The sequence below is a fragment of the Protopterus annectens genome, chromosome 5.part0 (genome assembly GCF_019279795.1).
Source record: "Protopterus annectens isolate FY-2018-M chromosome 5.part0, PAN1.0, whole genome shotgun sequence".
Classification (NCBI taxonomy): domain Eukaryota; kingdom Metazoa; phylum Chordata; order Ceratodontiformes; family Protopteridae; genus Protopterus; species Protopterus annectens.
The window spans coordinates 483,117,288-483,143,431 of NC_056735.1; the positions used below are offsets into that span (position 1 = coordinate 483,117,288).

Sequence of the window (26,144 nt, forward strand, 5' to 3'; positions counted from 1 at the left end):
AGAAGATCAACAACACAGATGGAACGTTATGGTATGACATAACTTCTTTATCTGATGTTGTTAATATTCGTTCATTCCTTACTGATGGGACAAACTCCCCAGCTACCTGTATCCCTGGGTGGCCCTCGTGGAAGGACATTCCTGAGCAGCATGGAGCCTAAAGAAGCTTTACCTCTGGAGGCCAAGTCCAATTTATAATGAAGAATAAAGGTATGAGATTTGGCCCAAGTCGCAGCTGAGCAAATATCATTGAGGGAGGCCTTTGCATGGAAAGCTGCTGAAGTTGCCATAGACCTTGTAGAATATGCTTTCACTCTGTGAGGCAAGGAGACCTTGTTTTTGTTGTAGATAAAGGTAATACAATTTCTCAACCATGAAACCAATGTAACTTTTGAGACAGGGTGACGTTGTCTTGGTCCAGAAAAAGCCAGGAATAGTTGGTCTGATTTACGGGTAGATTTGTTTCTGTCCAGATAAAATCATATTTGTCTATGAGCATCCAAGGAGTACAAGCAATACTCTCCCTTGTTAGAGTGATTAGGAAAGAAAAACTGGAAGGTCAATAGATTGGTTGATAGACCGCTCTGATACCACTTTTGGTAAAAAGGTAGAATTAGTTCTCCGTGATACCCTATCCTTATGGAAGATAAGATAAGGAAGTTTGATGCATAAGGCTTGAAGTTCTGACAAGTGTCTGGCCGATGTGATTGCAATCAGAAACAAAGTTTTCCAAGAGAGATATTTTACATCACATGAAGACGCAAGTTCAAAGGAGGGAGCTGTTAGATCTTGCAGAACCAAGGCCAAATCCCAAGGTTGTACTGGTTTTCTAAAGGGAGGTTTTAAGTGGAGAACCCCTCCAAGAAGGTTTTACAGAGTCTATGTGAAATAAGCAAAGCATCCTGAAAACCAATGTGAAAATTTGAGATGGCATCTAAATGCACACAAATAGTAGAGGCAGACACCCCAGAGTGGAAAAGATGTGATAAGTAATCCAAAACCACCGAAACTGGGGCTGACAAGGGGTCTAATTGTTTATTTGCTGTCCATAAAGAGAACCTTTTCCATTTATTAAGATAGATTAGTCTGCTGGATGATTTATGAGATGCAGTAAGAATATTGCGCACATGGGATGAAAGGTTTTCATGCCTGGCATTCACTGGAAGTGGAGAAACCAAGCTGTCAGTTTCAGGGTTGTTAGATTGGGGTGAGTCAGACCCTGCGGATGGGAAATCAATGTTGGGGATGGATTGAGGATCACGTTTGATCTAGCAGGTGAGGCCAGAGGAAGGGAAACTAGACTTGTTGAGGCCAATATGGAGCAATGAGGATCACTTTGCTCTTCAACTGTTGTGCATTCTTCAGAAATTGGGAGATGACGGGAAGAGGAGAATAAGCATAAAGTAGACCCGAGGGCCAAGCGTGGACTAGAGCATCTCTCAGTGACTATCCTCGATGGGGGATAAGGGCAAAATAGTTGTTGTAGTTGGTTAGGAAGGCAAACAGGTCGCAGCAAGGCTGGCCCCAGCGGTTGGAGATTCTTGCCACTATCATAGGATTGAGGGAGCACTCATGAGGTTGCAGAATGCACCTGCTCAATTTGTCCGCTATCACGTTGGAGCTCCCAGGAATGTGCATTGCAATTAGAAAGCGGGTGGAAGCTATCGCCCATTGCCATATTCTCAAGGCCTCTCGGCATAACAGGTAAGATCTGGTGCCCCCTTGTTTGTTGATGTACCAGACCACTGACATGTTGCCTGATAGGTTCGCAATAGTCCAAGACAGAAGGATGGAATGAAATGCTTGCAATGCTAGTAGCACCGCCCTCAGTTCCAGTACATTGATATGTAAAAGGGCCTTTGTCTCCAACCAAGTGCCTTGGACCGAGTTTCCCTGACATAAGCCCCCCCACCCCATCAGGGAGGTGTCCATGGTCACCGTGAATATCGGTTGATGGGGGTTGAAGGGGCGAGACCATTGTTGGGGATTTTGAGATGTTCAGCAATGTAAATCTTGCTTGCATCTCTGAGTTACACTTATCTGAAAAGACAAGGAATGTTGTAGATGGTACCACTAAGTGAGAAGTAGCCACTGAAGGAGCCTCATGTGGAATCTGGCTAGAGGAACAATGGTGATCGAGGCTGCCATTGACCCTAAGAGTTGGAGTATAGATCGAGCGGAAGATTTGTCGTGACAGAGCAGCGGTTGAACCTGTTGCCTTATTCTTTGAAGCCTGTGGTCCGGAAGGGATGCTGTGCAATTTCTCGCGTCCAACAGTTCCCCTATAAATTCCAAAGACTGGGCTGGGGTCGTGTTGGATTTCTCCCAGTTTATACTGATTCCCAGGCTTTGAGCTGTGAGGAGAGTGTAGTGCACGGCTTCTTCCAGTAGATGCTTGGTGGGGGCGGTGAGGAGCCAGTCGTCTAGATATGGGAATGCCTGGAATCCTTGAAGTCGCAAGTGAGCGATAACCACTGCCATGCATTTGGTGAACACTCTGGGGGCTGTTGAGAGACCAAAGGATAGAGCTTGAAATTGGTAGTGACTGGCTCCTATGCAGAAGTGGAGCTTTTGTCCATTTTTATGTGGTAATATGCATCTTGAAGATCTACACAGCACATCCAATCATCTTCTTCCAGAACAGGAAGGATAGACTGAACCGTGACCATCCGGAATTTCTCTGTTTTTACAAATTTGTTCAGTGTGCTGAGATCCAGAATTGGTCTCCAGTCCCCTGTCTTTTTTGGCACTAAAAAGAACCTTGAGTAAAAAACGGATCCTATCTGGTCTGGGGGGGGGGGGGGCGTCTGATGACTCTTTTTTGTAGCAGCTTTTGGATTTCATGTGCTGCTACTACCCTTTGACTGGGTGGAACATCAGGTAATACTCTGGATGAGACTGGACAAAGATGGACTGGGATGCGATAGCCTCTGGATATTATACATTGTACTCAAGAGTCAGTGGTTATATTTTGTCAGGAAGCAGAGTACAAGGAAAAACGACCTCCGACTGCTTCCAGAGGTGAGCAGTCGGGCAAAGCTTCAGGAGCACTGATAGGGTTAGTCAGAGAAGGAATCTCTGGAATCCCAGTTTCACAGACCTCCTCTGCCCCAAAAGGGGTGCCTTCCATTGGAGTTTCCCCCTCTGCCTCTAGGAGAGAACTCAGCATGTGCGTCCCGGAAAAAGCCCTGTGATTTCCTATGCCACATCTTCTCACTCCTCTGACTTCTGGAATAAAATCGCTAAGGAGTGGAGTGTCTGACACCAACGGCAGACAGGGTCTTGCCATCTTGTTCACATCTAGCCAGTGTATCTTTCACTTTAGGGCCAAACAAAGAAGCGGTCTCGATGGGGGCGTTCATGAAGGAAGCCTTAAAGGAGTCCGCAAAGGCGCATCCAGGCATGTCATCTGGTGACAATACCCACGCCTGTTGCTCTAGCCCCCCCCCCTTCCATTGCATGAGAAATAAGACGCATGGAAGAGTTGAAAATGTACTCTAGGGTATCTGAGAAGCCACGTTGTCACGGACCTCATCAGAAACAGCTCCTGCCAAGGTTTCAGAGAGCTGGTTGGTAAGATCCCTCTGAAGCCTGGTAAAGTGTACCAAATAGTTCAAAGGCCTTACAGCAAAGGTCGATGAAGCAAACATATGCTTCCCTAGCCTGTCTATCGCCCAAGACTCCTTGTTGGGCGGATGGACAGTCTGGCTCTCTTCTGCCAAATCCTTCTTAGTTGCAGCCACCACCACAACAGCATTTACTGGAAGACCTCGTGACCAATGTGGGTGCTCAGCCTGAGGTGATAAGATTTTATCTGGTCGCCTTGGTATCACTTCCAGGGTGTCAAGAGCCTTCCGTGCACACTGGACGATGAGCTGGATGAGCTCATCAGCTGGCGGGATGACCCAGGAGGTAGGGGGCCAGGCACAAAAAGCCTGCAGGAATATGGATTCCTCAGAGGAAGGACTAGAGGACTTCCAGACACCCCTCTGTCTAAGGATCTTGAGGATGTCACCAAAGGGCACCATCAGAGGGTGATCGTAGGGACCCTTCCCCATTATCAAAATCCATATCTTCAGTCAATGACTCCTCAGTGGAGTCCATGTGCTTCCTCTTGCATGATGCTTTGCGGGGTACTTCCTCAGTGGGAGGTTCTGGGGAAGACTGCAAACGGGGGGGGTCTCCTGAGGAGGAGAAACCTGAGACCCTTGTGCCCGGTGTCCAGTGGTTGTGGCTTGTGACAGTTACGGCACAGAGTGGAGAGAGGACTCCGACATGTGGGGTTTGCCAGTGAAGGCAAGCATCCTCTCCATGGCCTGGAAGGCCGGCCCGCCCAAGGAGGAATGGGAGCCCGGAACAAAGCATGACAACCTCAGAACCGGGGTCAAACCCCACCTCAATGAGCCCACCCCCAGACCAGGAGTCTCAAGAGGACCGTGAACCGTGAGCGAGAGAGGATCCCTGGAGGGTGCCATAGAAAAAAAATCGGCATGGAACCAGGAATGTCCTCCCCCATGGCAAAGCTACTGGCCTGAGAAGAGCCTGATGTCCAGTGCACCGAGAGCGACAAGGACGACTCCGGTTCCAAAGTGAGATCCACTACTGGAGTCAGAGGAAGGGAAACTGTTGGAGTGATAGGCTTCAAAACCTGGGTAGAAGTCGAAGGAGGAGTGTACGTTGGGGTTTGAGGAGGTAAACATTCACCTGAAGGAGGGAACGTGGACTCCAACAGATGAGAGAGACCTCTGGCCACAAGCAACTGTTCAATAAGCCACAACACATCTTGCTCACAGAGACTCTTGGTTGACCTCATGGAGAAAGCTGATGGCGCTTCTGGCCTTTCCTGAAAAGGACTATACTGACTACAAGCAAATGGATCCAAGGAAGGAGAATACTTGGTCCTTGCTAATTCAAGAGGTGTAGAGCCCAGAACCGAGGATGTCTGCACCAAAGAAAATGGTGTGGAAGTAGTCTGCACCATAGAAGTTGAAGGTGTCTGCACCATAAATGCAAAAGTCTGCCTTGATGGGTACGGTGCCGTCGAGGAAAGTGTCTGCACCGGTAATAAGGACGGTGCCGAGAAGGAAGCACCAAAGAACATGTCGGTGCTGAAAGGGTCTGCACCATGGAGTACAGAAAAGTCATACTCGGAGATGAGGGGGATTGTACCAATGGTGCCGAAGGGGACTGTATCTGTATGGACGGTGCCGGTAAGAGCTGCAACAGAATTGTTGGAGCCATAGTTGTCTGCACCAGGAACTCAGGTGCCGGTGTCGATAAGGACGACATGGCTGGAGCCAGAATCATTTAGGGTGGTGCCGAGCCTGGAGCTGACAGAGTCACAGGTGGCAGCACCAAAGCAGTAATCAATTTCACCTTCATATGAGTAGACTCCCTACGATCTCCAGAGGGAGAAGAAGGGAGTGACCTTAATGATGAAGAGGAAGAACACCTCTTACGGGGTTTAACAGGAGGGGGGATGAACCCTCCGACCCAGAAATATCCTCAGAGAAAGGAGATTAGAGAAAACCTTTCAATATTAATTTATTCTTCCTCTCGTTAAGAGTCCTGGTTGAAAAATTTTTACACATCCCACACGAAGGATCCACAGTAAGGTGAGAGACATTCAGACAGTAGACATATAAGTCATGGCCATCGAAAAGTGGTAACTTATGGCCACAATCCTTACACTGCTTGAAACCAACTCTACTTTTCTTATCCGACATAATGATGTGGAGAAGAACAACAGTACCAAAAGGAAGAGGAAAAGCTATCCAAAAGGGTAAGAAGAGAAAAGGAAGGATTACCAATGATGGAAATGAAGAATTACCTCAAAAGGTAAGAAAAAGGATAATAAAGTGAAAAGACTAAAGGGAGACAGTCTAAAGTATATAATAGGTTAGGAAAATATTATAGAAACTATTTGAAATTATTTAAAGTAAGAACAATGTATAAAACTTTCAAAAAAGTTAGACACTTAGCTGAGAGAGTGGCCTGACACAACTGTACAGCAACGCGGCAAAAGAAATCTGGGGTAACAGGGGGCACAGCATTCTGGGTAGGACCTTGGCTTGAGAGTTTTTGGCAAGCTTAATATTGGCCGGCTCGGTTCCAAGGATGGAACCGATAACCCATCAGTAAGGAATGAACGAAGATTAACAACATCAGATTGAAGCTTTTCTCCCTGGACCTCTGCTGAAAAAGGGAACGCTCATTCAGATTTTCCCGGTAAATAAATGCTAATAAATAAATAATGTATCTAACTATTTGCTATACTGTCTACTAAGTACAGTGTTTTGGAGTGCGTGAAAGATTTCAGGGATAAAGGATGCCTAGTATATCAGCCTTTATCGCTAAAGCAATCACATGCTGTCTCTTTTATCAAATAGGTCTTCAAGCTTGTTTCTAAAGAGCAGGAGGGTATTGAGAGTTCCTAGTTCATTAGGCATCTCATTCCATGAAGCACAGGCTATTTTTCAAAAGCTCTTTCTCTTTCTATGCAGGCTAAGGTAAAGTTAGGTCTTATTAATCATGCGGTGTCATGACTTCTTAGGTTATACCCAGAAGAAAAGCAAAAGAAGTATAAATGAAACAAATAAACAACCAAATGGAGGGGTCCAGCCACAGGTTACCAGTGTAATTAATCAGGTTATAGTTTGTGTCATGAACCATGAGGATATTTGCAAGAGGGGAGAATAGTGTCAGTACTGTCTGATCAGTAATTTCATTTTTTTTTCTTTTTTGAGCCTGTTGCCTGCTGATCATCTGCCCCCACCTCAAGCAACGGAAACATTTTTTTTTTTATCATCATCATGTAAAAGGTAACCCAGGAAGGTCATTATTCGGGCACCCATCAGTGGTGGTTAAGCATTTTATTTCTTGCTGGCTCTAGCCACCTGCACTAGACACCAGGAGGAGGTTATGCAATGAACTGACAATAGGAACCATCTCCTCAATTTTGCAAGGGGTTTTCCCTCCAAGAAGCCCTACCCCTTCTCAGAAAGCAAAAGTGATGGCTGCCCTGGTTTCAGCCAGGGCAACAGCACCACTTCTATGTACCTGCGAGTAAGGCCGGCCTTACGCATAGACTAACTATATGACTGTCTAGGGCATCATGCTTGTAGAGGCACTCTTTCCTCATTTTTTTTTTTTTTATAGAAACAAAATATTTGGTTACTTTGCTTTAAAGAATAAATAAATATGATGCCCTGCCTGAACAAAATGTGCAAGCAGTGTGATGGATGTCCCAGGGGGGGGTGAAGTGCATCACTTGACTTGAGCATACAGTCAGATTCAGACCATTCATTACGAAGTTACAGAGAACAGTGCTCAAATACAGTTGTCTTAGTTGAATGAGTATACACGTCCCAAAGCACAAGTCATGCAGTTAAGAGACAATCTTATTCTCAAAACATTTCTTTTTTGCATTTACTGCATTCTTTCACATTAACCAGCAGCAGTCTTTGAAATTTCCTAACAAGATCTGAAGATGGCAGAAGGGACTTTTACAGTTCTGAAAGTGTACGGAAAATGGTGAGGGTTTCAATAAGCACAAGACTGTAGTGGAACACAAAGTATTTTCTTCCAATGCTCTTTTTTTATGTATTAGACAAAACTTCCACTACTGGATTGCAAAAGCAGGCAAGCTTTCTCCATGGTCTCTGATCTAACAGCCTCTGGCTGTCATTTTTGTTAGCCTGCAAGATATCATGAGTTGTGTTTCTGTGATTTTTGTTACTTTCAAAGTATATGACTCCACTGTATTGCATCTTATGCATCAATGCATTTGCTCAGTTTGCTTAAATATCAATCTTGGTGGCTGTTTTATGGAAAACCACTGGAGTATGAATGGAAAGCATAGGTAGCAGCAACTTCTGATGATTCTTGTATAGCTGTTCCAGTAGACTTGCATTAAAGTGTGTGTGTGTGTGTGTGTGTGTGTGTGTGTGTGTGTGTGTGTGTGTGGCATTTTTTTAAGTAAAATAAGTGTGAATTTCTTATATCCGGCTTTACTCATTGTCTGTACTGAAATGTATATTTTGGAGAATACTGGACATTTAAGAGGAATGGTGCAAGGCAAGCTAGACAGAAACAGTGACAGTGAGTTAAGTTATTTTTACAGTGATGCTGGCAGTGATCAACCAGATATTGTGTGCAATATTTCTGGCTTAAATTTGTGTGGCGCAACTTGGAATACGTTAATATAATTTGGCAACTTGTCTGTGTGATGTGCAGTAAAGGAGAAATATATTACATGGTCATCAGATGTCGGGTCCACTTTTAAATTTCGAAATTCCAAAACCTCAAACCTCTAAATCCCAGAGCCCAGGAGTTCAAAGTTTTGGAATCTCAAAATTTGTCAATGGAGATCGCTGTACAGTGCAGAACAGGAACATGACTGTTCTCCTCAATGTAGTGCAATCTCGGAGTTGGTATGTTTAAGTAGCAAGGGGTAGTATGGGGTCGAAGCCCCCCCACATGAGGGGTGCAGGGGGGTTTTGCCCCCCCCCCTGCAAAAACATGATTTATGAAGTTTTATTGTTTTATATTTTTCTTTTATTTCAAGATTCCAAGACTTCAAACTTCTGAGCTCTGGGATTTAGAGGTTGTAGCTTCTGGAATTTAAAAAATTTAAAAATGGATCCCAGATGTCATGGATGTAACTGCTGTGTGGAGGGTTGGGGATGGTTGGATGAAAGTAATTGTCAATGACCCTCTTGTCCTTTGCTCAATTTCTGGATTTGCAGGACTAGTGAGATTTCTGTGAAGCAACCTTGAATATTTTAATGTCTGACAACTGTTTGGTTGGAACAAAGGTGAAATACACTGCAATGCTATCCTCTTTTATCGAAATTCAAAATTTGAACTTTATATGGACATAGCTATCATGGATCTACATTAAATCAGTGAAAACTCACTTAAACACACAGCATTTCATAGGAAATGCCGTTGCCAGTCCGATGTACCTGCACGGAAAATGCCATTCAATGAACTAAATTTTCGATGGTCTAATAGAGACACGGCTATAACTGCTTTGTGGGATTGTATGAATGAAGGTAACCAAACCTCTTGTTACTTGCTCAGTTTAAACAGCCATCTCTAAAATAAATAAATAAAGGATAGAATGTATGTATATTAGACTTTCATAGCTCTGCGTGCACCCACATGCACAAAGGCTGCACAAGGGCATTTTGATTCATGCTTAGTAGTGGCCTCTGCCCTGAAACCCACCTAGTCTAAAATCATCCCTACTCAGAGGTGTACACAAAACGTCACTGTAGCTTGTGTGGGTATGTCATCACTTCATTAACCTTCTTCCCAAACCTCAGAGGCCCCTGTCTTGTGCTAGTCTGGGGACAGTTTGGCCATTATTTCTTTAACTTTCCTCACAAACTGCAGAGGGATGCTCAGAAGGTCAGTGAGTTTGTACAAGGGCAGCGTACTATCTAAAAGTAACATGTTGGAAACATTACTGCATTTTTTTCCCATTTTCTTTACAATCAAATATCAAATGCATATACAGGTGGCTATCTTTTGGGGGAGGGTAAAGAAGCATTCTATTTATATATGCCTGACAGCAAATATGTTTTATTTGTTTTTTCAGGTTTGTTCAAGTCTGACATCAGAGGATTACACAGAAGGTTGCTGTCTTTTGTGGGAAGGGGTTAGGAGGCATGCTGTATATACATATGAACATGTGACAGCAGCAACTTGAAATAAATGATTACGGACATTTGCACCTTAATTTTCATCTCACTTTAACAGCAGACAGGGATACAATGCAAGTAATTACCTTTTTAAAATGGGGTAGAGAAACGGGTATTATTTCCACATACAACTTATTTATCATCACAAGCAGTTGTCATATTTATTTATTTATTTATTTATTTGTAGACTGCTGTTTGGTCAACTTTTGAAAATGAAGCCATTTTTTCTTTGAAATAAAAAAGCAAGATGAATTTCTTTTCTTATGCATGATTTTTGTTCAGGCCATAACTGGTTCAAAGGTTGGAACAAGCTCTAAAATGCATCTCAGACCATCATAACCCCATGATTTCTGGGTGCGTATTGGTCCCTTGGCTCCCAGCTTAGATTAGTTATTATAATGTAGTTTTAGTCAGAGTGCCTTAAAAGGACACAGAAAAAAATCAAAGTTGAAGAGCAAGACAGAATTTGTTCCTTTAAATAAATTAAAAGGTTGTTTAAAAAACTGTAAAATGCACTTAGAGCACCTACATTCAGTTTTTATACAGTGTACTTATCTAAATTCTGGAAGACAGGCTGAACATTCAATCTTGAGTGAACAGTGATAAGAAAGAACTGAAGACAATATGGACTGATGCTCCTCTAATATCAGAGATGTCCTGACATCCAAGTCAAAAATGTCTGTCCAGTCAGGAGAGAGAAGGGTGAAAAGTTTGGAAAGTTGGACCCTCAGGCCTTCTTTGGCAGGAAATCCAAAGTGTCATTGCTGTAAAACTGAATTATATGACAAACATCAAGAGCATTTTTCATTTTTGTATGTTCTTGGTTGCCTTGTAACTTTTCCTTTAATCACTTAATAAATCACATCAAAATACTATATATCTCAGTCATATTTCTTACTTCCACTACCATATCTTTCAACTATCATGCTAAAATGATTATAAATGTAAGGCAAAAATAATTTTATAAAACATACAATGATCTAATACGCAATTCTAATTAAAGTATATGCATTAAAAATAATACCTCTTGCTGGTCGCATTGAAAAAGCAATTCCTTTTTCAGTAATGACTGGCTTCCAAGTGAACTCTGCTGGATGGTTTCTGTGATTAGATAACCTGATGCTTCCTCTAAATCCTGAATTTGCCAATGCACCATACATTGGAGTCAAAATAAGCTCGTGAGTAGAGAGTTCCAAAGCAATAGGAATTGCTTTTGCAAGCACAAGGACATGGCCAGTGTGTTTCCCATTTATGGTATATGTAACTGATCTATAATCAAAAATTACAATGTAATTAAGGAAAGGAAATATTTGTAGTTACCAGAATTGCAAATGTTTTGAGTACTATATACTTCAATACAAAAGCTGCTGAAAGTATAATTTAATGAAATATTAAGCTAGCTTACTGGTGACACTGGCTTAACGCTACAAATAAACTGTGACTAAGTCTACACTGCTACAGTTTTGATAAAGTTACAATTGGACAACACTGACAATGGAACAATTTCCACCAAAAAATGTGCTTAACCAGGATATTATACTAAGATCACAGAGATGTTAGCATAATTATTTTCATGAAATAACACCACAATCCATGCAAGCTGCAATGGACACTGGCCTCGTTCTCTTGATAATCTCAGTAGGGTAATGCATTTGTTGACTTGGACCAACATTTCAAGCAACAACAATGCTTAGATACTGCAAATATATGCACATTGGAGGGGCCAGTTTTACTTTTAACAGCTCTATGCATTCACACTGAAAGAAAACTACATCGTCTACACAGCTAATATTTTTCCATTTTACAATATTTACCATATCCAACTACGGTTTTATGAAAAATGCATTTCACTTAATACAGCTTTTTATGTATGTTTCATTGAAACAAACTGCAATCTTCACTCAGTCCATCAGATTGGCAGAGTGCGTTCAGTAATATAGATGCCTGCTGCTATATAGGGATTCCTTATAATTAGCTATTAGATATAAATGCCCAGTTCCCCATCAGGCACATCTAAACAGCTAGCCCCTCCTCCCATTCATGTTGTGGTTAGTGCCTCCTTACCCCAAAACTATGATAATTCAAATCACAGCACACCTTGTTTTGGTTCTTTTTGCTACAATGAAATATATTCAGACCCAGAACAAGAGCTGTTAATGAGCTGTTTCCTGTGGTCCAGTGGTGCAGGCACTGATTCCCTCTGCTTCCATTGCCTAAATATGTGACTTTGAGCAAGTTCATAAGTTCATAGAAAGTTATTAGGCTAATGGCCCTAAAGCCCTTACAAGACTAGCCATGTTTATCCCGAGTTGCCCCAATAGTCGGTGGTTAGGTGAATGAAATCTGCATAAGTAAGGCTCTACGGTAGTGAATACAGGCTTCTGCTGTCCAAGAGGGACATGGGCACCACCCCAGGAGTGAATTTGCGGTCACTCATCCATTGAGCTAGGTTGCATTTGAAGAGGGTCAGGGAGGTGCTCTGTTTCACATGAATTGGAAGCTTGTTCCAGAGAAGTGGCAGTCTCTGGGAGATGTATCCATCTCTCCAGCATGACCTGTTTATGTCAGAGGCTAGGTTAAGATCCCTGAAGTGAGTGACCCTCATGCTGTTTGATTTAAGAATGTGTACCATTTCCATCAGGTCTAAGTCACAGACTGCCCAGTAAGCCAGGCACAGTTCACCCCCTAGCAACCTGTAGGAGACAGAATACAGTGACAGGGCTTTCAGTCTTTCTATGTAAGGCTTGTTTTGTGTACCCTGTAATTTCTTGGAGAGAAACCTCTGTGGTTTCTCCAGTTGCTAGAGGTGTCTGGTGAGGTGCATGCAAAATGGAGCATTGTACTCAATTACTCTTCTGATGACGGCCAAGCATAATGGAATTATAACATCTTCAGATCTAGATGTGATGCCTTTACTTTTAAGATGTGCCACATAGAAAGATTTCCTTACTACTGTGGATACATGGCGGTCAAAGTTCAAGTTGCTATCAACCTGAGTACCAAGATCATGTACTACTGGGTCTATAATTAGGGGGGGGTGCTGTCTATAATGTAAATAGCATGGATGTCAGCTTTCCCATAGGGAATGATAATGGATTTATTTTTGCATTTAGTTTTAATCCATGGCTTTGGCAACCAATCATTTGTCTGTGTTAACCCAGTCTGCAGTATATTAACAGCAGTGGGGGACACAATGATTGGTCCCAATTTGCAATCAGAGAACTTGGCCAGCCACAGGCCATCCAAGTTTTCCTGGACTTCTGAGAAATAAATTTCGAACAGTAAGGGGTCCAGCACAGAACCCTGTGGTACACCACTGGTGACGGGTCTTTTGCTATAGGTGAAGCCGCCGATTTTGACAGTATGTGTCCTGTTAGTGAGCCAGTTGGCTACTCATCTGGTAATGTAGGGTTAATTGCCAACTGAGAGAGTTTCTCTATAATACCTGAGTGGGGGATTGCGTCAAATGCTGTGGGTGGTCAGGATAGGTGGTATGCACAATCTTTTCCTCATCCAGGACCTTGGAGACATTCTCAAAGTCAATCATGTTCAACAGGTATGATATACCTTTAATGAATCTGAACTGGGTTGGGTCCAAAATTTAGAGATTACCTATGTCCTTGTTAATAAGGTCTCTCCCTTTTTAACTTCTCCAAGTCTTTTGGGTTTCTAATATCATGATGAGAATGGACCCCATTCCTAAGTCCAAGTATGATTAAAGTTCATGAAATTAGTATTGCTTCAGTCTTTTGATGTTAGCTAGAAGTGCTCTTTACAACACCCGCAATGTGCCCAGTAATGACTCCTCCTGAAATTCATATGGAGTTACATGTATCGGCAGCATATCTAAGTACAACGGTAAATTCTTTTTTACAAGTCCCATTGCTCCTACTACTATTGAAACTGTCTGGGTATCCTTCTTCCACACTGCCATCATTTCTGCCTTTACATTCTGGTAATTTATAACTTTGCGTCTCTCTGTACGTAAGACACTGCTGTCACTGGGTGTAGCAATTTCAATAATCAATGCTACTTTTTGTTTTATTTTCATGGACTATGTCTAATTTTCTCGCATCTACTTTTTGGACTGTTGGTAATGGATGATCCCATGTGATACAAACTTCATCATTTTCTATAATGCTTTGTGGCTCATGTTTCCAGTGCTTTTCAGTTGCTTCAATATTATAATGTTTGCACAATCCCCAATGCAACAGTCTTATCACATTATTATGTCTTTCAGTATACAGTCCTTCTGCCATCAGTATATCACAACCAGCAACAAGATGTGCAACTGTTTCCAATTCTGTTTTACAAAACCTGCATTTGTCTGTTTCTCCCTCGCATTCAATAGACTTTGTAAACCAACGTGTATGTGAGTCCACTATCTTGGGCCACCAATATTAACCTTTTGTCTTTTGATTTAGAATCACCTCTCTTTAATCACTCGTGTTCAATCCTGCTCAACATGGTGTTCCAGATGTTTTCTATTCTTACAACTATAGTTATGCATTTTCCATATCTCTTGCCTTCTTATCTGATCCTTTACCTTATATTCTTTCTTTTGTTTGTTTGTTGGCACATTCAGTTTTAGCTACTTCTGGTTTGATTTTCTTTCCAACTTGACATCGATATGCCTCTGCTAAACTAAGCAGGAAAGTAATCTTAGACTTATTCTCCTCTTGTTTTAAAACTTTCACTATGTTTGGGTCTTGTGTGTTTAGCAGATACGTATGCAGTCCAACATGTAATCAATTTCGAGGAGGCCCATACCTCCTTCAGAACAGGGAATATATAATCTTGGTATACACTGATTTTTATAAATCATTTGATGAGCATGGAACATCCTTATTTTCCTGTCCAAGCGATCCAACACCTTTTGGGACCAATCACTCCAAAACTGTAAGTTAGGATGGAAAGAGCAAATTGGTTTATAGCCTGGACTTTGTTCCTAGGCATCAACTCTGTTTTCAGTATTAATTTTAGTCTTCTAAAATATTCCTTACAACGTTTTATTCTCATTTGTTCATGTTTTATTGTTGATCCTTCATCAGTTCCCAAATATTTATGCACTCCCTCTTGCTCAGCTTTTTTTTTATATCACATTCCTGTCCCAGACTGATGTTTTCTTGGTGCTACGGCTTTCCTACTTTAAAGGTTGCATTTTTATTTATTGACCGGGTTAGTCCAAATGAGCCGAAGCCCTTTTTCAGCAGAGGCCCGAGGAGAAAGGTTCCACCAATATGAATGACATGTACAAAAAAAACCTACTGAGATACAAAAAAATAAGAAATAATTACAGCTAATAACTAGTACATGATTAAATCTCATAGAGTAGTTACATTCCATATAATAACATCAGTCTGCACAATCACTTCAGAGGGAAGTAACCAGTGTACTTATGTAGGACTCAAGTAAATCATTAACAGTCATACTAGTAAAGTATTAGTCAAGACCCAGTTAGGTCTGGGTCAATGTACAGTTTAGGAGTAGAGACAGAAGACAGAAAGGAGGTTAGGTGAGAGAGAGGTGTATAGTAGGGGGAAGTCAGTCAAGGTAGGTAGTTACAGTGGTAGATCCATGTATTGTTTAGATAGTTTTTAGTAGCAGTTTTGAATTGATGTTGGTGATTGATATTTCGAATATGCAGTGGAAGTTTATTCCATGATTGGGCTGGGTAGTAGCTGTAGAGGTTTTGTCCTGTTTTAGTTTTAGGCTAGTAGATTGAAAGAAGGTTGTGTTCAGAGCTACAAAGGGTCCTTGCTAAGGAGTAGGGGGTGATGAGAGATGATGCTGGAACAGGAGAAGGGCAGATACAAAATAGAATGTATTAGAAGCTGAGAGAGAAGTAAGTGGTGAGGAATCTCTAGCCAGTTTTGCTTTTTAAGAGCTAGACATTGGTGAGACAGGTAGGACTGGTCAGAAGCGGCTTTGTTGTAGGTGGATTCTTGTTTTGACAGGGGACTGGTTTGAAGGTTTGTGAGGATTTGTGAGCCATAGAGTAGGCTGGGGAGAAGATAGGCATAGGATAGGGGAATTTTAGCTTTATTGGATAAGAATCTTTTGTTCCTGTAAAGGAGTTTGAGTTTTTTTTTTTGGGGGGGGGGGGGGTTCTTAATGTTGATGAGAACGTGCAGTTCAAATTTGAGATGGTCATCAATGATGACCCTAAGTAGTTTGGTATGTGATTCCATGGTTATAGATGTATTATTGTGGGATAAGATTGAAAAGGAGGATTTAAGATGGTGCATAGTTTTGGGGATGAAGAGCAGGAGTTTAGTCTTTTTTGGGTTTAGTATAATCTGGTTCTTGCTGAGCCAGTTTCCAACAGATAAGAAGGACTTATGTGTTTTTGAATTTAGGTTAGTGAGAGTATCTGCTGTGGTGATAACTGTGGAGTCATCTGTGTATTGCATAAGTGATGAATGTGGACAGGATGTAGACAATAGGTTGATAAAAATATTAAATAGTAATGGGCCAAGGATTGATCCTTGAGGAACACCCATTCTTAGAGGTAGAGCAGGAAAGATTGCAGAATGCCATCTAACAGGTTGAAGTCGTTCATTAAGGTAACTAGTGAACCAGGATATAGTGGAGGTGGACAGGTTGAGTTATTAGAGTTTAAGAGGAGGCAGTGGGAGATGGTGTCGAAAGCCTTGGGGGGGGGGGGTGTTGCAAGCCTTGGAGAGATCAAGAAATAGGCATGAGACCAGTTTGTTTGGGTCTCTGACTTGGGATATGGTATTAATGAAGGACATTAGGGTAGTGGAGGTGCTATGTTTAGGGCAAAAGCCTTGCTGGGCGGGGGGGTTAATAGGTTCTCTTGTAAGAGGTAGTGAAGGATTTGTCTGTGTATGCATTTCTCCAGGATTTTAGAAAGAGGAGATAGAATTGCAATGGGTCTGAAGTTGGAAGGTTCAGAGGAGTTACGCCCCTTGTGAATGGGTATAGTGTAGAACTGTTTCCAGACTTTAGGTACTTTAGATTCGGTAATTGAACGGTTAATGAGTATAGAGATGGGGAGGGCAAGACAGTTAACTGCTTTCTGCAGAAAGAGTGCAGGTATACCATCAACAGAGGGGGAGTATGGTTTAAGCCTTAGAAGCAGGGATTTAATATAGTTAGTACATACTGTTTTGACGCAAAAGGCCAGAGAAGGGTTAGAGGGTGTAGGAGGGTTGGTGGGGAATTTAGCACTTAAGTTGGTTTGTTCAGTTGATTTGCTGATAGTGTTAATGAAATAAGAGTTGAAGTTGATAGCAGTTTCTAGGGGTGTGTCATCGGAACATGGTTGGGAGAAAGAAGGGCTGCCTAGATGAAGAATTTGGTTGATGGAATGCCAGAACATTTTTTAAGTTGGCTAAGTGTATAGTTGGAGGGTTGTTGTAGAAAGCTTTCTTATCATTATATACGGATTTCTTAGTGAGGTTGTGAAGTTCCTTATACTGTTGGAAGTGGTAGGGAAGTTTGGTTTTGGACCAGAGCTTCCATGCATTGTCCCTCTTTTACATTAAGGAGCGGGTGGCCTGGGTTAGCCAAAGGGATATGATTGATTTAATCCTAACAGTAAGTAAAGGGGCCAGGGAGTCGATTATGTTGAGGAATATGAAGCTGAATTTAATTACAGCATCATTAAGGGGTAGATGCCTAAGGAACGACCAGTTAATAGTAGAGAGATGGCTGTTTAGCATAACAGAGTCAAATTTGGTCAGTTTGCAACAAGCTATGAACTTGTGTGGTCTAATATAATGTGGCGTGAATCGAAGGACATGGATTGGAGTGTGGTCACAGAGTGTCAGGCAGTGTTTCAGGGAGGTGATATTTATGGGGTGAGGGACTAGTATCCAGTCAAGAAGAGAGGTATGATTAGTAGATTTTATAGTATAGGTAGTAGTAGTTAATAGTTGGGAGAAACCGTAAGTTAATACAGGAGCTGGGAGTATCTGATGAGAGGGATAGCCAGTTAATGTTGACATCTCCCAAGACTATTGTTTCATTAGGTAATTGTTGAGAGAGCCAGGAGAGAATAATTTCTAGTACAGTGATAATGTTACCAGGGGGTATATAAATTTCAGCTAAGGTAATTGTGTTGTGAGCATTAATTTTACAGTTAGCTATGAGCAGTTCAACTGGGAAGGTAGAGGGGATAGGGATAGCTAGAGGGGTAACTGTAAGGTGGTTACAGAACATGATAGCAACTCTACCACCTTTCTTTTGAATTCTATAGAGTCATACGATGTTGTATCCTGGGGGAAGGAAATCTCTGTCAGGAATATGGGGTTTTAGCCAGGTTTCAAAGAGAGCTATGATGTCAGGAAAGTGATGGGATATCCAGTCATGTAATTCACTGGTTTTGGTGACTATGATTCTGATGTTCATGGGATACAGTGGAGGGAGCTTTAAGGGAATGGTAGGATGAGGAGAACTGGAGTAAGTATGTCTAGGGTTGGATGAGGAGGGGAGGTCTGAGCCAGGGTTGGGATGAATGTCCCCAGAGAGGAGCAGGGTAGGCTGAGTGGGAAAAAAATCTGTGGAGGAGGGAGAAGGAAATAGTATTTCACCTCAACTTTCAAGAAGATTGGGCTGCAGGGGGGAATTTTCATTTTAGGAAGAAGGGAATTTATAGAAGGGGTGGGTGAGGACATTAGATATGAGTGTGGGGGTTGTGGAATAATTAAGGGTTGGATGGAGGTTGGTGACTGGTGATGAGGTCTTAAGTGTGTATTGTAGGAGGAGAGGTTATATAAGAGTATTAGGGTACTGGTAGAGAGGAATGATAGGAGCAGGGAGTGGGTTTGCATGGTGGAGAATGAGCTATGTGTGGTGGAACAGTGTCTGGCTAATGGTAGGAGGTATTATCTACATAACATTAGGGAGATAGTGATAAGTAGTAGCATCAAGGGAGAAGGGATTAGAGATATAGGTTGTATACCAGGAATAGAAAAGGAGTTTATTCAATAGTACTGCAAGGTATATGTTGTGGGAGAGGTGGGCTAATTCTTATAAACTTCACATTAGTAAGGAAGAGGAGTATAGTTCAAGAAGGATAGGTAGTAGGAGTAAGTAATAGTGGAAGTGTGAAGTAAAATGGAGGGTTAAGCAACCAAGAGTGTGGTTAGAAGGTACAGGAGAATTTGGAGGAGTAGTTGGGTATGATGGGCCTAACAGTGTGGGTAGAATTTGAAGGAGAACTTGGGTATGATAGGTTTAAGAGAGTAGATAGGTAGGCAGGGAGTAAAGAATTTGATTTGAGAAGACAGGTTGAGGAGGGGCTGAGGATGAGTGGTTATTAGGGATTATGTGTAAAGGAAATGAATATGGGGTGGGTGGGAATGGGAGTAGAGTAAGGGAACAGAGCGGGATGAGCCACTAAGTGGTCCAAGGCAGAGTGCTAGAGTCAATCAGTTGAAGTTTGAGGGAATAGAAGTCAATACATAACTCTTACTTTGGTAAAACTGAATGTGAGTAATGGTATGGATAAAGAGTGAAAATTAGTTGACCTGGGAAAATAAAAAAGAAGGGAGTACAGCTTAGGAGACAGTGTGCAACAGTCAGAGATGATCAGGAGACATTAGCGTAGCGGGGCTATGTAGTTTTGGACTAGCCTAATCAAAAGACATTGGGAGGGAATTAGTGAAGAACCGATGAAGTGGAGATGGGGGGGCCCAGTAGTGTGCAAACGTGCGAGTGGTAGGCTTATACTATATTAAAGAAATAGACTGAACAAGAATTACACTAAATTTGCTTTGGATAATGATCATCCAGCGGTACTTAAAACACTGTCAATGAATGGCGTGTTCCTGGGAGCATGTCTTACTGGGATGGAAGTGTTTAATGTAGTGGTAGTGGGACTGCAGGCTACAGAAAAAAAGACAGAAAGATATGACAAGTGTTTAGGACAAAAAAAAGGAAAAATGGGTGTGGGTGAATTAAACACAATCAGTCATTAGCCTAGAAGGCAGATGAGGTAAAAGAATAGGATCAAGAGTTTCAATCAGCAACTGTACTGGTGACCACAGACGCAGTTAAAAAAAACAATACTCTCAGAACATAATGTTTAAGTTAAAGCCATTTCCATTTGTTGTTATATTTCAACTGTTGGTAAAATAAGCCCTGTTGTCACTTCAACTTGGTACTTACTACTATCTAGTCTCTGGATTCACTTCCACAACAGAGAAACAAAATGCTTGGTAAAAAACAAACATATATCTCCTTGTAGTAACAAAGTAGCGTCAGGAAAAGTAACAGTTAAAAATATATATACCCAGCTTTGAAATCTTAACAACAATTACAGTTAGCTGAGGTGTGCCTACTCGACGTCAGATTCAGGTTATCGCAAGTACAATGAGTAACCAGAGTGGCTGGTCGCAGCACTAAACCAATTCAAAGGGCACAGAACAAGCAAATAACTTTTCACAGAGCATGAGTGCCTAGCATAGGTATTTTAACTCATGTTAGGTAGAAAAAGCAGGAACATACAAATACATCCTGAAAAGCTTACTTGCACGGCGAGCACATTAATGGGTGCCTGGCTAATACATGATGTAGAAAGCCAAGTTTAAAGATGGTGCTAAAGTGTAGAGGGGGTACTTCTAAACTAAGGGAAAGGACCTGATTGGATGTCCAGGATCACCAGAAACCTGACAGTGAGGAGATGTCACCTGGGATATGCAAGGGACTGAGAACAGGAGTGAAATGGAGGGAGGAATGGTAAGAAATGGAAATTTGAACATTTATCAAGACCAAATGACATTCTTATATCATCTGAAAAAGTTTTGACTAGTTATAGTTGTGCTTTCAGTTCTGCATCTGATGAACTATACAGTTTTAATTCATCCACAAAAAGAAGATGAAAAGTCTTGGCACTTTGTTGAGCCAAATCGTAGCCATGACCTAATCTGATACATAAACAGCTTAATGGGTTAAGGGCATGGCAAAAGAGCAGCAGTAACAAACAGTCACCCTGGAATATCCTCCTTTGAATTTTTATCCCTGGAATAATAATTTGTCCTTTATCATGGCTTAACTACAAAGTGGTTTGCCACATAATCACTGTAATGTAATTGCTCAGTATAGGGTGTACATTAAATATCTTTAAGCACTCCTGTGCGTGAATGTGGGATATTATCAAATGCTTTTTTGTAGTGTATCTATGCCATACTTAGATTCTTCTCCTTTTTAAAATTCTCTATTATGCATTTGTTTAACAACAAATGATCCTTTGTTCCTAATGACTTTCTTTTGTTACCCTTTTGTTCTATTACCATGATTGACTTTTCTTCTAAATGACTATCTGCTCTGTTGGCATCAGTTCCAGTCTATATTTTATATGTTGTTGAAAGGCAAGTTATTGGTCTATAGTTTTAGGATAGCTTGCAGGTTCTCTCTTAAATACGAATATTGTTTTTACTGTTGTTAACCAGGTTGGTGTCTGTTTGGGGTGCGCATATAAACAGTTCTTACCCTTGGCTAAATCTTCATATAAAGATGTCAATACTTTTAGCCAGAAGTGAGGTACTGCATCTGGGCCTGGAGATTTCCAATTAGGAGCTTTTCTTAACTTTGTTTCAATCTGGCCATTACTTCATCCCATTTCATATTCATATTTGAACTTCTTATTCTTTCTTTTACTTCTTCTACCATTTAGCATCTTTATGTTCTACAGAATATTCCTAGATTTTTCTCCAAAATGTATTTATTTCTTCTTTTTTGGTGGTGTTTCAATTCCTTTTGCCTTGTTTCCAAAGTCTCTTAAAAATGTTTTTGTGGCATCAAAAAATTACTTATTTTGTACTTTTCCTTTATATTTATGTACATATATTCCAAGTTTTTTCTGCCTGTGCTGATATTTTAGTTTATTTGCAATAGTACTTGATAGATCTTTATCTGTTCTGATACTGAGCATTGCTTTTATCACATCTATCTTTTTGAGTATTTTTGCTTATCTGTTCCCTCTTCTATACTCTTCTAACAGTGACACTTATACTTTTCTGTTTGATACTTTCATGATGACATTTGATTTCTCTTCTTCATTGCCTTTATTTAGCTGCACAGTAACATATTCTATTTACTGCTGTTATATCATATAAATTTCTAAGAACAGTCCTAATAACTGTGCTCACATTCTTTATCAAACTTTTAACTTTTGGGTTTTACTGACTTTCTGTAGTTTATTTCTTTCATTGGTCTAAATATGTCCGTTCATCTCTATTAAATCAAGCAACTGTTCTCTTAGATCATTTTCTTCTAAACTGAGGGCACATTCTTTGGTCTCCATTTCTTGTGGGCATTCTATAAAAAGTTTAACAGCATCTTCCTGTTCCACATTATTTTCAGTTTCATCCTGTGTTGTCCGTTGCTCTTTCATATAGGAACTCACTGGCCTATCACTCCACAACATTGACTGCATCAGAGTTGCCACAGTTTCCTGTTCCTCCCCTTGCTCTGCAACTCCAGCTGAACTTTTGTACTGGCTTCCTATGGAAGGCTCCAAAGTATCTTTATATGACAACTTATCAGGTGTTTCTCACTCCACTTGTTTCTCCTTAATTTGGGATCTATTGCTCTATCCTGCTGTGATGTTATCAGAGTTAGAGTGTCTACACTAAATTCTTCACTTTGCAGGTAAACCATAACCTCAGTTTCTATTTCTTTAACTTCTCCATTACTAATGCTCTTTTCTGTGGAAAAGCACACCACCACTCACGAGCCACCAAACCGTCTTTTAATGTAGCACACAGTTGTTTGCAATAATAAAAAAAATGACAGTGCAGTAAAAACCACAATACAAGTTAAGCGCTTTCACCCAGGTAAATCCCAAGCTTCATCAGAACATAAAATACTGGCTGTCAACCATTTCTATACAGGTTCAAAATAATTGCAACCAATAGTTTAACCTCATATATATTAATTAGGCTAAGTCAATGGTAAATTACTAACTCATTACCAAACTCATCCTCCCTTGTCTATGATTGTTAAAATAATGGTATGTGTATTACAAATGACCTTCTATAAAGTATAAATAGATTATCTAAATAAATGTATACATGTACGGAGGGTTCCTAAAGGGTTAAGAATTGTGAAACACCCTAACAATGTGGATGTGAATAGTATTTACCATAAAAAACTAAATTAATTATTTAACAATTTTTGTATTGAGCTTTTAAAGCTGATGGTTAGAAAGTATTGTGAACAAAGGGATAAAATGTTGACTGAAGTTAATAACTTGCATGTCAAATTAACAACAGACTTGATGTTTGATGTAGAAAGAACAAAATATGTTAACATTTTTAGTGAAATAGATAAACATTGTAATAGGGTGTTGGAAAGGAAAACTAGGAAGATGAACAGAGACTTGAATGAGTAAAGAGAAGGTAGGGCTTACCCCCCCAACCTACAAGTAGAGAAAGGTTGACCCAAGAGGGGGGATGTGATAACAATGAAGTGTTTAATACAGCTAATGAACACATTTCAACCCCTTTTGGAGAGGACCCTTTAGACCCTTTGGAAAATGCACCCCACTTACCCAGGAGAAGTGAGAGGTTGGCGGAAAAACAGATGGCCAACAGCCACTGGGAATTCAGAAATGCATACAATATGGGGAGGGGATGGGGGAATTCAAGATGAGGAAATTACAAGAGAACATTCCACCAAAACAATCAATGGAACTAGTAGATGTTCAGGTAGAAGTTAATGAGAATATATTAAGGACCCACACTAGTGTAGTGAATACTAAGGACAATTTTCATATATTTAACTACATCGATTTAACAGTGGACGACACTTTTTTCCAATTGTTTACCAAGGGATTCCAATATGTTCCTACTAGGCCTTTGAGAACAGTTAACACCCTCAATGAACTGAAATTGTTTGTGAGAAAGTTAAGTTTTAAATATTTATTTAAGGACATTAAGGCAAAAAGCAATGACATGGTTAGAAAACGTACCTACAAACACCCCCCCTTAAACCCTACTTTAAAAGTTTTTGAGGAATTGGTGGAAAATGAGATCAGGAAAATTAACAATCGACCAACAGTTGCCACTAACTTTACAGAAAGTGATAAAAAGTTGGTTGACATGTTGAAGAATAGAGATTGTAGGGTAATGAAACCTGATAAGGGGGAAGGGGTAGTATTTATGAATGCCAATGCCATTGACTATGCAACTAGTATGTTAGAGATTTTAAATGACAAAAGTAAGTACAGTGTAATCTCTAGAAACAAGATTTTTATAGCTTATTCTAAAGTAGATTATTATATCAATGACCATTCCTTCAGGGCACTATAGACAAAGAACTTTTGGATTATTTAACAGTAACCAAGCCTAAGATACCAGTGGTCTTTGGAATTCCCAAAACCCACAAAAATATAGGGAGACCACCTTTTAGACCAACAGTTGCAGGGGCGGGCTCCAAACTTGAACCCCTGGCCAAATATATAGACAGAATTCTGAAACAATTTGTAACAACTTTGCATCACATTTCTAGGGACACGTGGGATTTTTTAAATAAAGTTACTGATGATAAATACCAAGATGACCTGAATATGATGCTGTAGATTTATTCCCCAGTATTCACCATGTTGAGGGTTTAGAGTGGTTCCAGGATATCCTTATGGAAGTAAGTTATTTAAACAATGAGCAGAGGAACCTAATAATGGAATTTACGGAAACAATATTAAAGAATAATTTTATGTGTTTTTCTGATGAATATTATAAACAAGAGAAAGGGGTAGCAATGGGGGCCCCATGTGCCCCATTATATGCAAATCTTGTATTATATTATTGGGAGAGGAAATTCATATTTGAAACCTCCTGGAATGAAAATATCTCATTATATACTAGATTTTTAGATGACTTTTGTTTGTTTTGGAGGGGCATGGAAATTCAGTTAGCTCAGTTTCTGGAGTACAAAGGGACTACAACCTCTTTTTTTGAAATTTACTTGGCACACATCTAAATAAGTAATAAACTATCTAGATGTGGCAATACGCTTACAGCCCCTACTAGATGTGACAATACTCTTACAGCCCCTACTACCACTCCCCTCAATGTCCCAAAAAATCTAAACTCTTTACTTATAGGTCACCTCAATATAAGAAGTATTAATAACAAAATAACCCAGCTACATGCCCTATTAGACATCTATTCCTTTGACATCTTATGCCTTACTGAAACATGGCTCAAACCCATAACTAAAGACAATGACATTCTCCCCCCTGGCTACAACATTTTAAGATTAGACCGGCTAAATAAAAAGGGAGGTGGAGTAGCAATACTGTTCAAATCTCAACTGAAGGTCACATCATTAGACTTATATCCCCCACCACCTAACAATGCAGAATTTTTAACATCAAAGCTCCAAATTAATGCTAAGAAATCAATATACATTATCTGCTCTTACATTCCCCCCAGGAACAATATCAGTACTTTAGAAAAAACACTAAGCTGGCTGTCCATGTCCCTACCACAAGAAACCATACCCCTTGGTGACTTTAATATTGATTGGAATAGCTGTACCTCTGCTACTCCAACTACACATATAAACCTCTTTGGCTTCCACCAAACCATTTCCTTCCCTACCAGATCCCACAAGCCTAGCAAAAAACAAACTATATTAGATTGGATACTAGTGAATAGTGACCTCCATACATATCAAACAGGTATACTCCCAGACAATATTAGTGACCATTCTCTTACCTACATCTCTAGACAAAAGACTCACATTCATAATGCAATAGCTTTTAAAACTACCAGAAACAAAAAATATTTCAACCCTAGTAATTTTCAAGCTGAACTCAAAGCATGCAATTGGTCTCCTCTAAAATACCTACCTCTTGACAAAGCCGTTTCATATTTTAACAACACATTTTTACAGATCCTTGAGCACCATGCTCCCACTTGTACTGTTAGAACAAAAAATAAACCAGCCCCCTGGCTGTCTAAGGATACAAGGCTAAACATACGATTAAGAAACAAGCTCTGGTCCAAATGGAGAAAAACTAAAGACCCAAATGATCACCTAAAGGTTAAACAAATTCATAACACCACTAAAAAATCCATAATCCTGGACAAAAACAACTACTACCTCAAAATTCAACAAAACCAACAAAACAATCCTCAAAAGTTCTGGTCAGGTATCAACAAATTGCTCCACCCAGGACAATCCAAAACACCTACCCCCTCGAACCTAAGCCAAACCCCTCCCGACCAAATTGTTGACACCTTTAATAACTTTTTCTCTGAAACAGTTCAGTCTCTAGCAACTCCCTTACCTACAATTAACACCACTAAATTCCCCACATCAACCAACTTACCCCAGTGTTTTAACCTTCAACCTATTCAAACATCTTTAATACACTCCTTGCTTCTTAAACTTAAATCATGTACTCCATCAGCAGACCTTCTCCCACCTGAATTCCTGCAAATTGCAGCTGGTGTACTT

The 26,144-nt window shown here is 40.5% G+C and overlaps 1 protein-coding gene across 1 annotated transcript in view; it reads right to left on the reverse strand.

The window, feature by feature from the left end:
• The window catches only part of CFAP47 (cilia and flagella associated protein 47), a 7,413,452-nt gene that overhangs the window by 5,784,114 nt on the left and 1,603,194 nt on the right, over positions 1-26,144 (reverse strand). Inside the window, exon 14 of the mRNA XM_044071840.1 lies at positions 10,732-10,976. Within this exon, the coding sequence (XP_043927775.1) occupies positions 10,732-10,976 (245 nt within the window). The remainder of the gene's footprint in view (positions 1-10,731; positions 10,977-26,144) is intronic.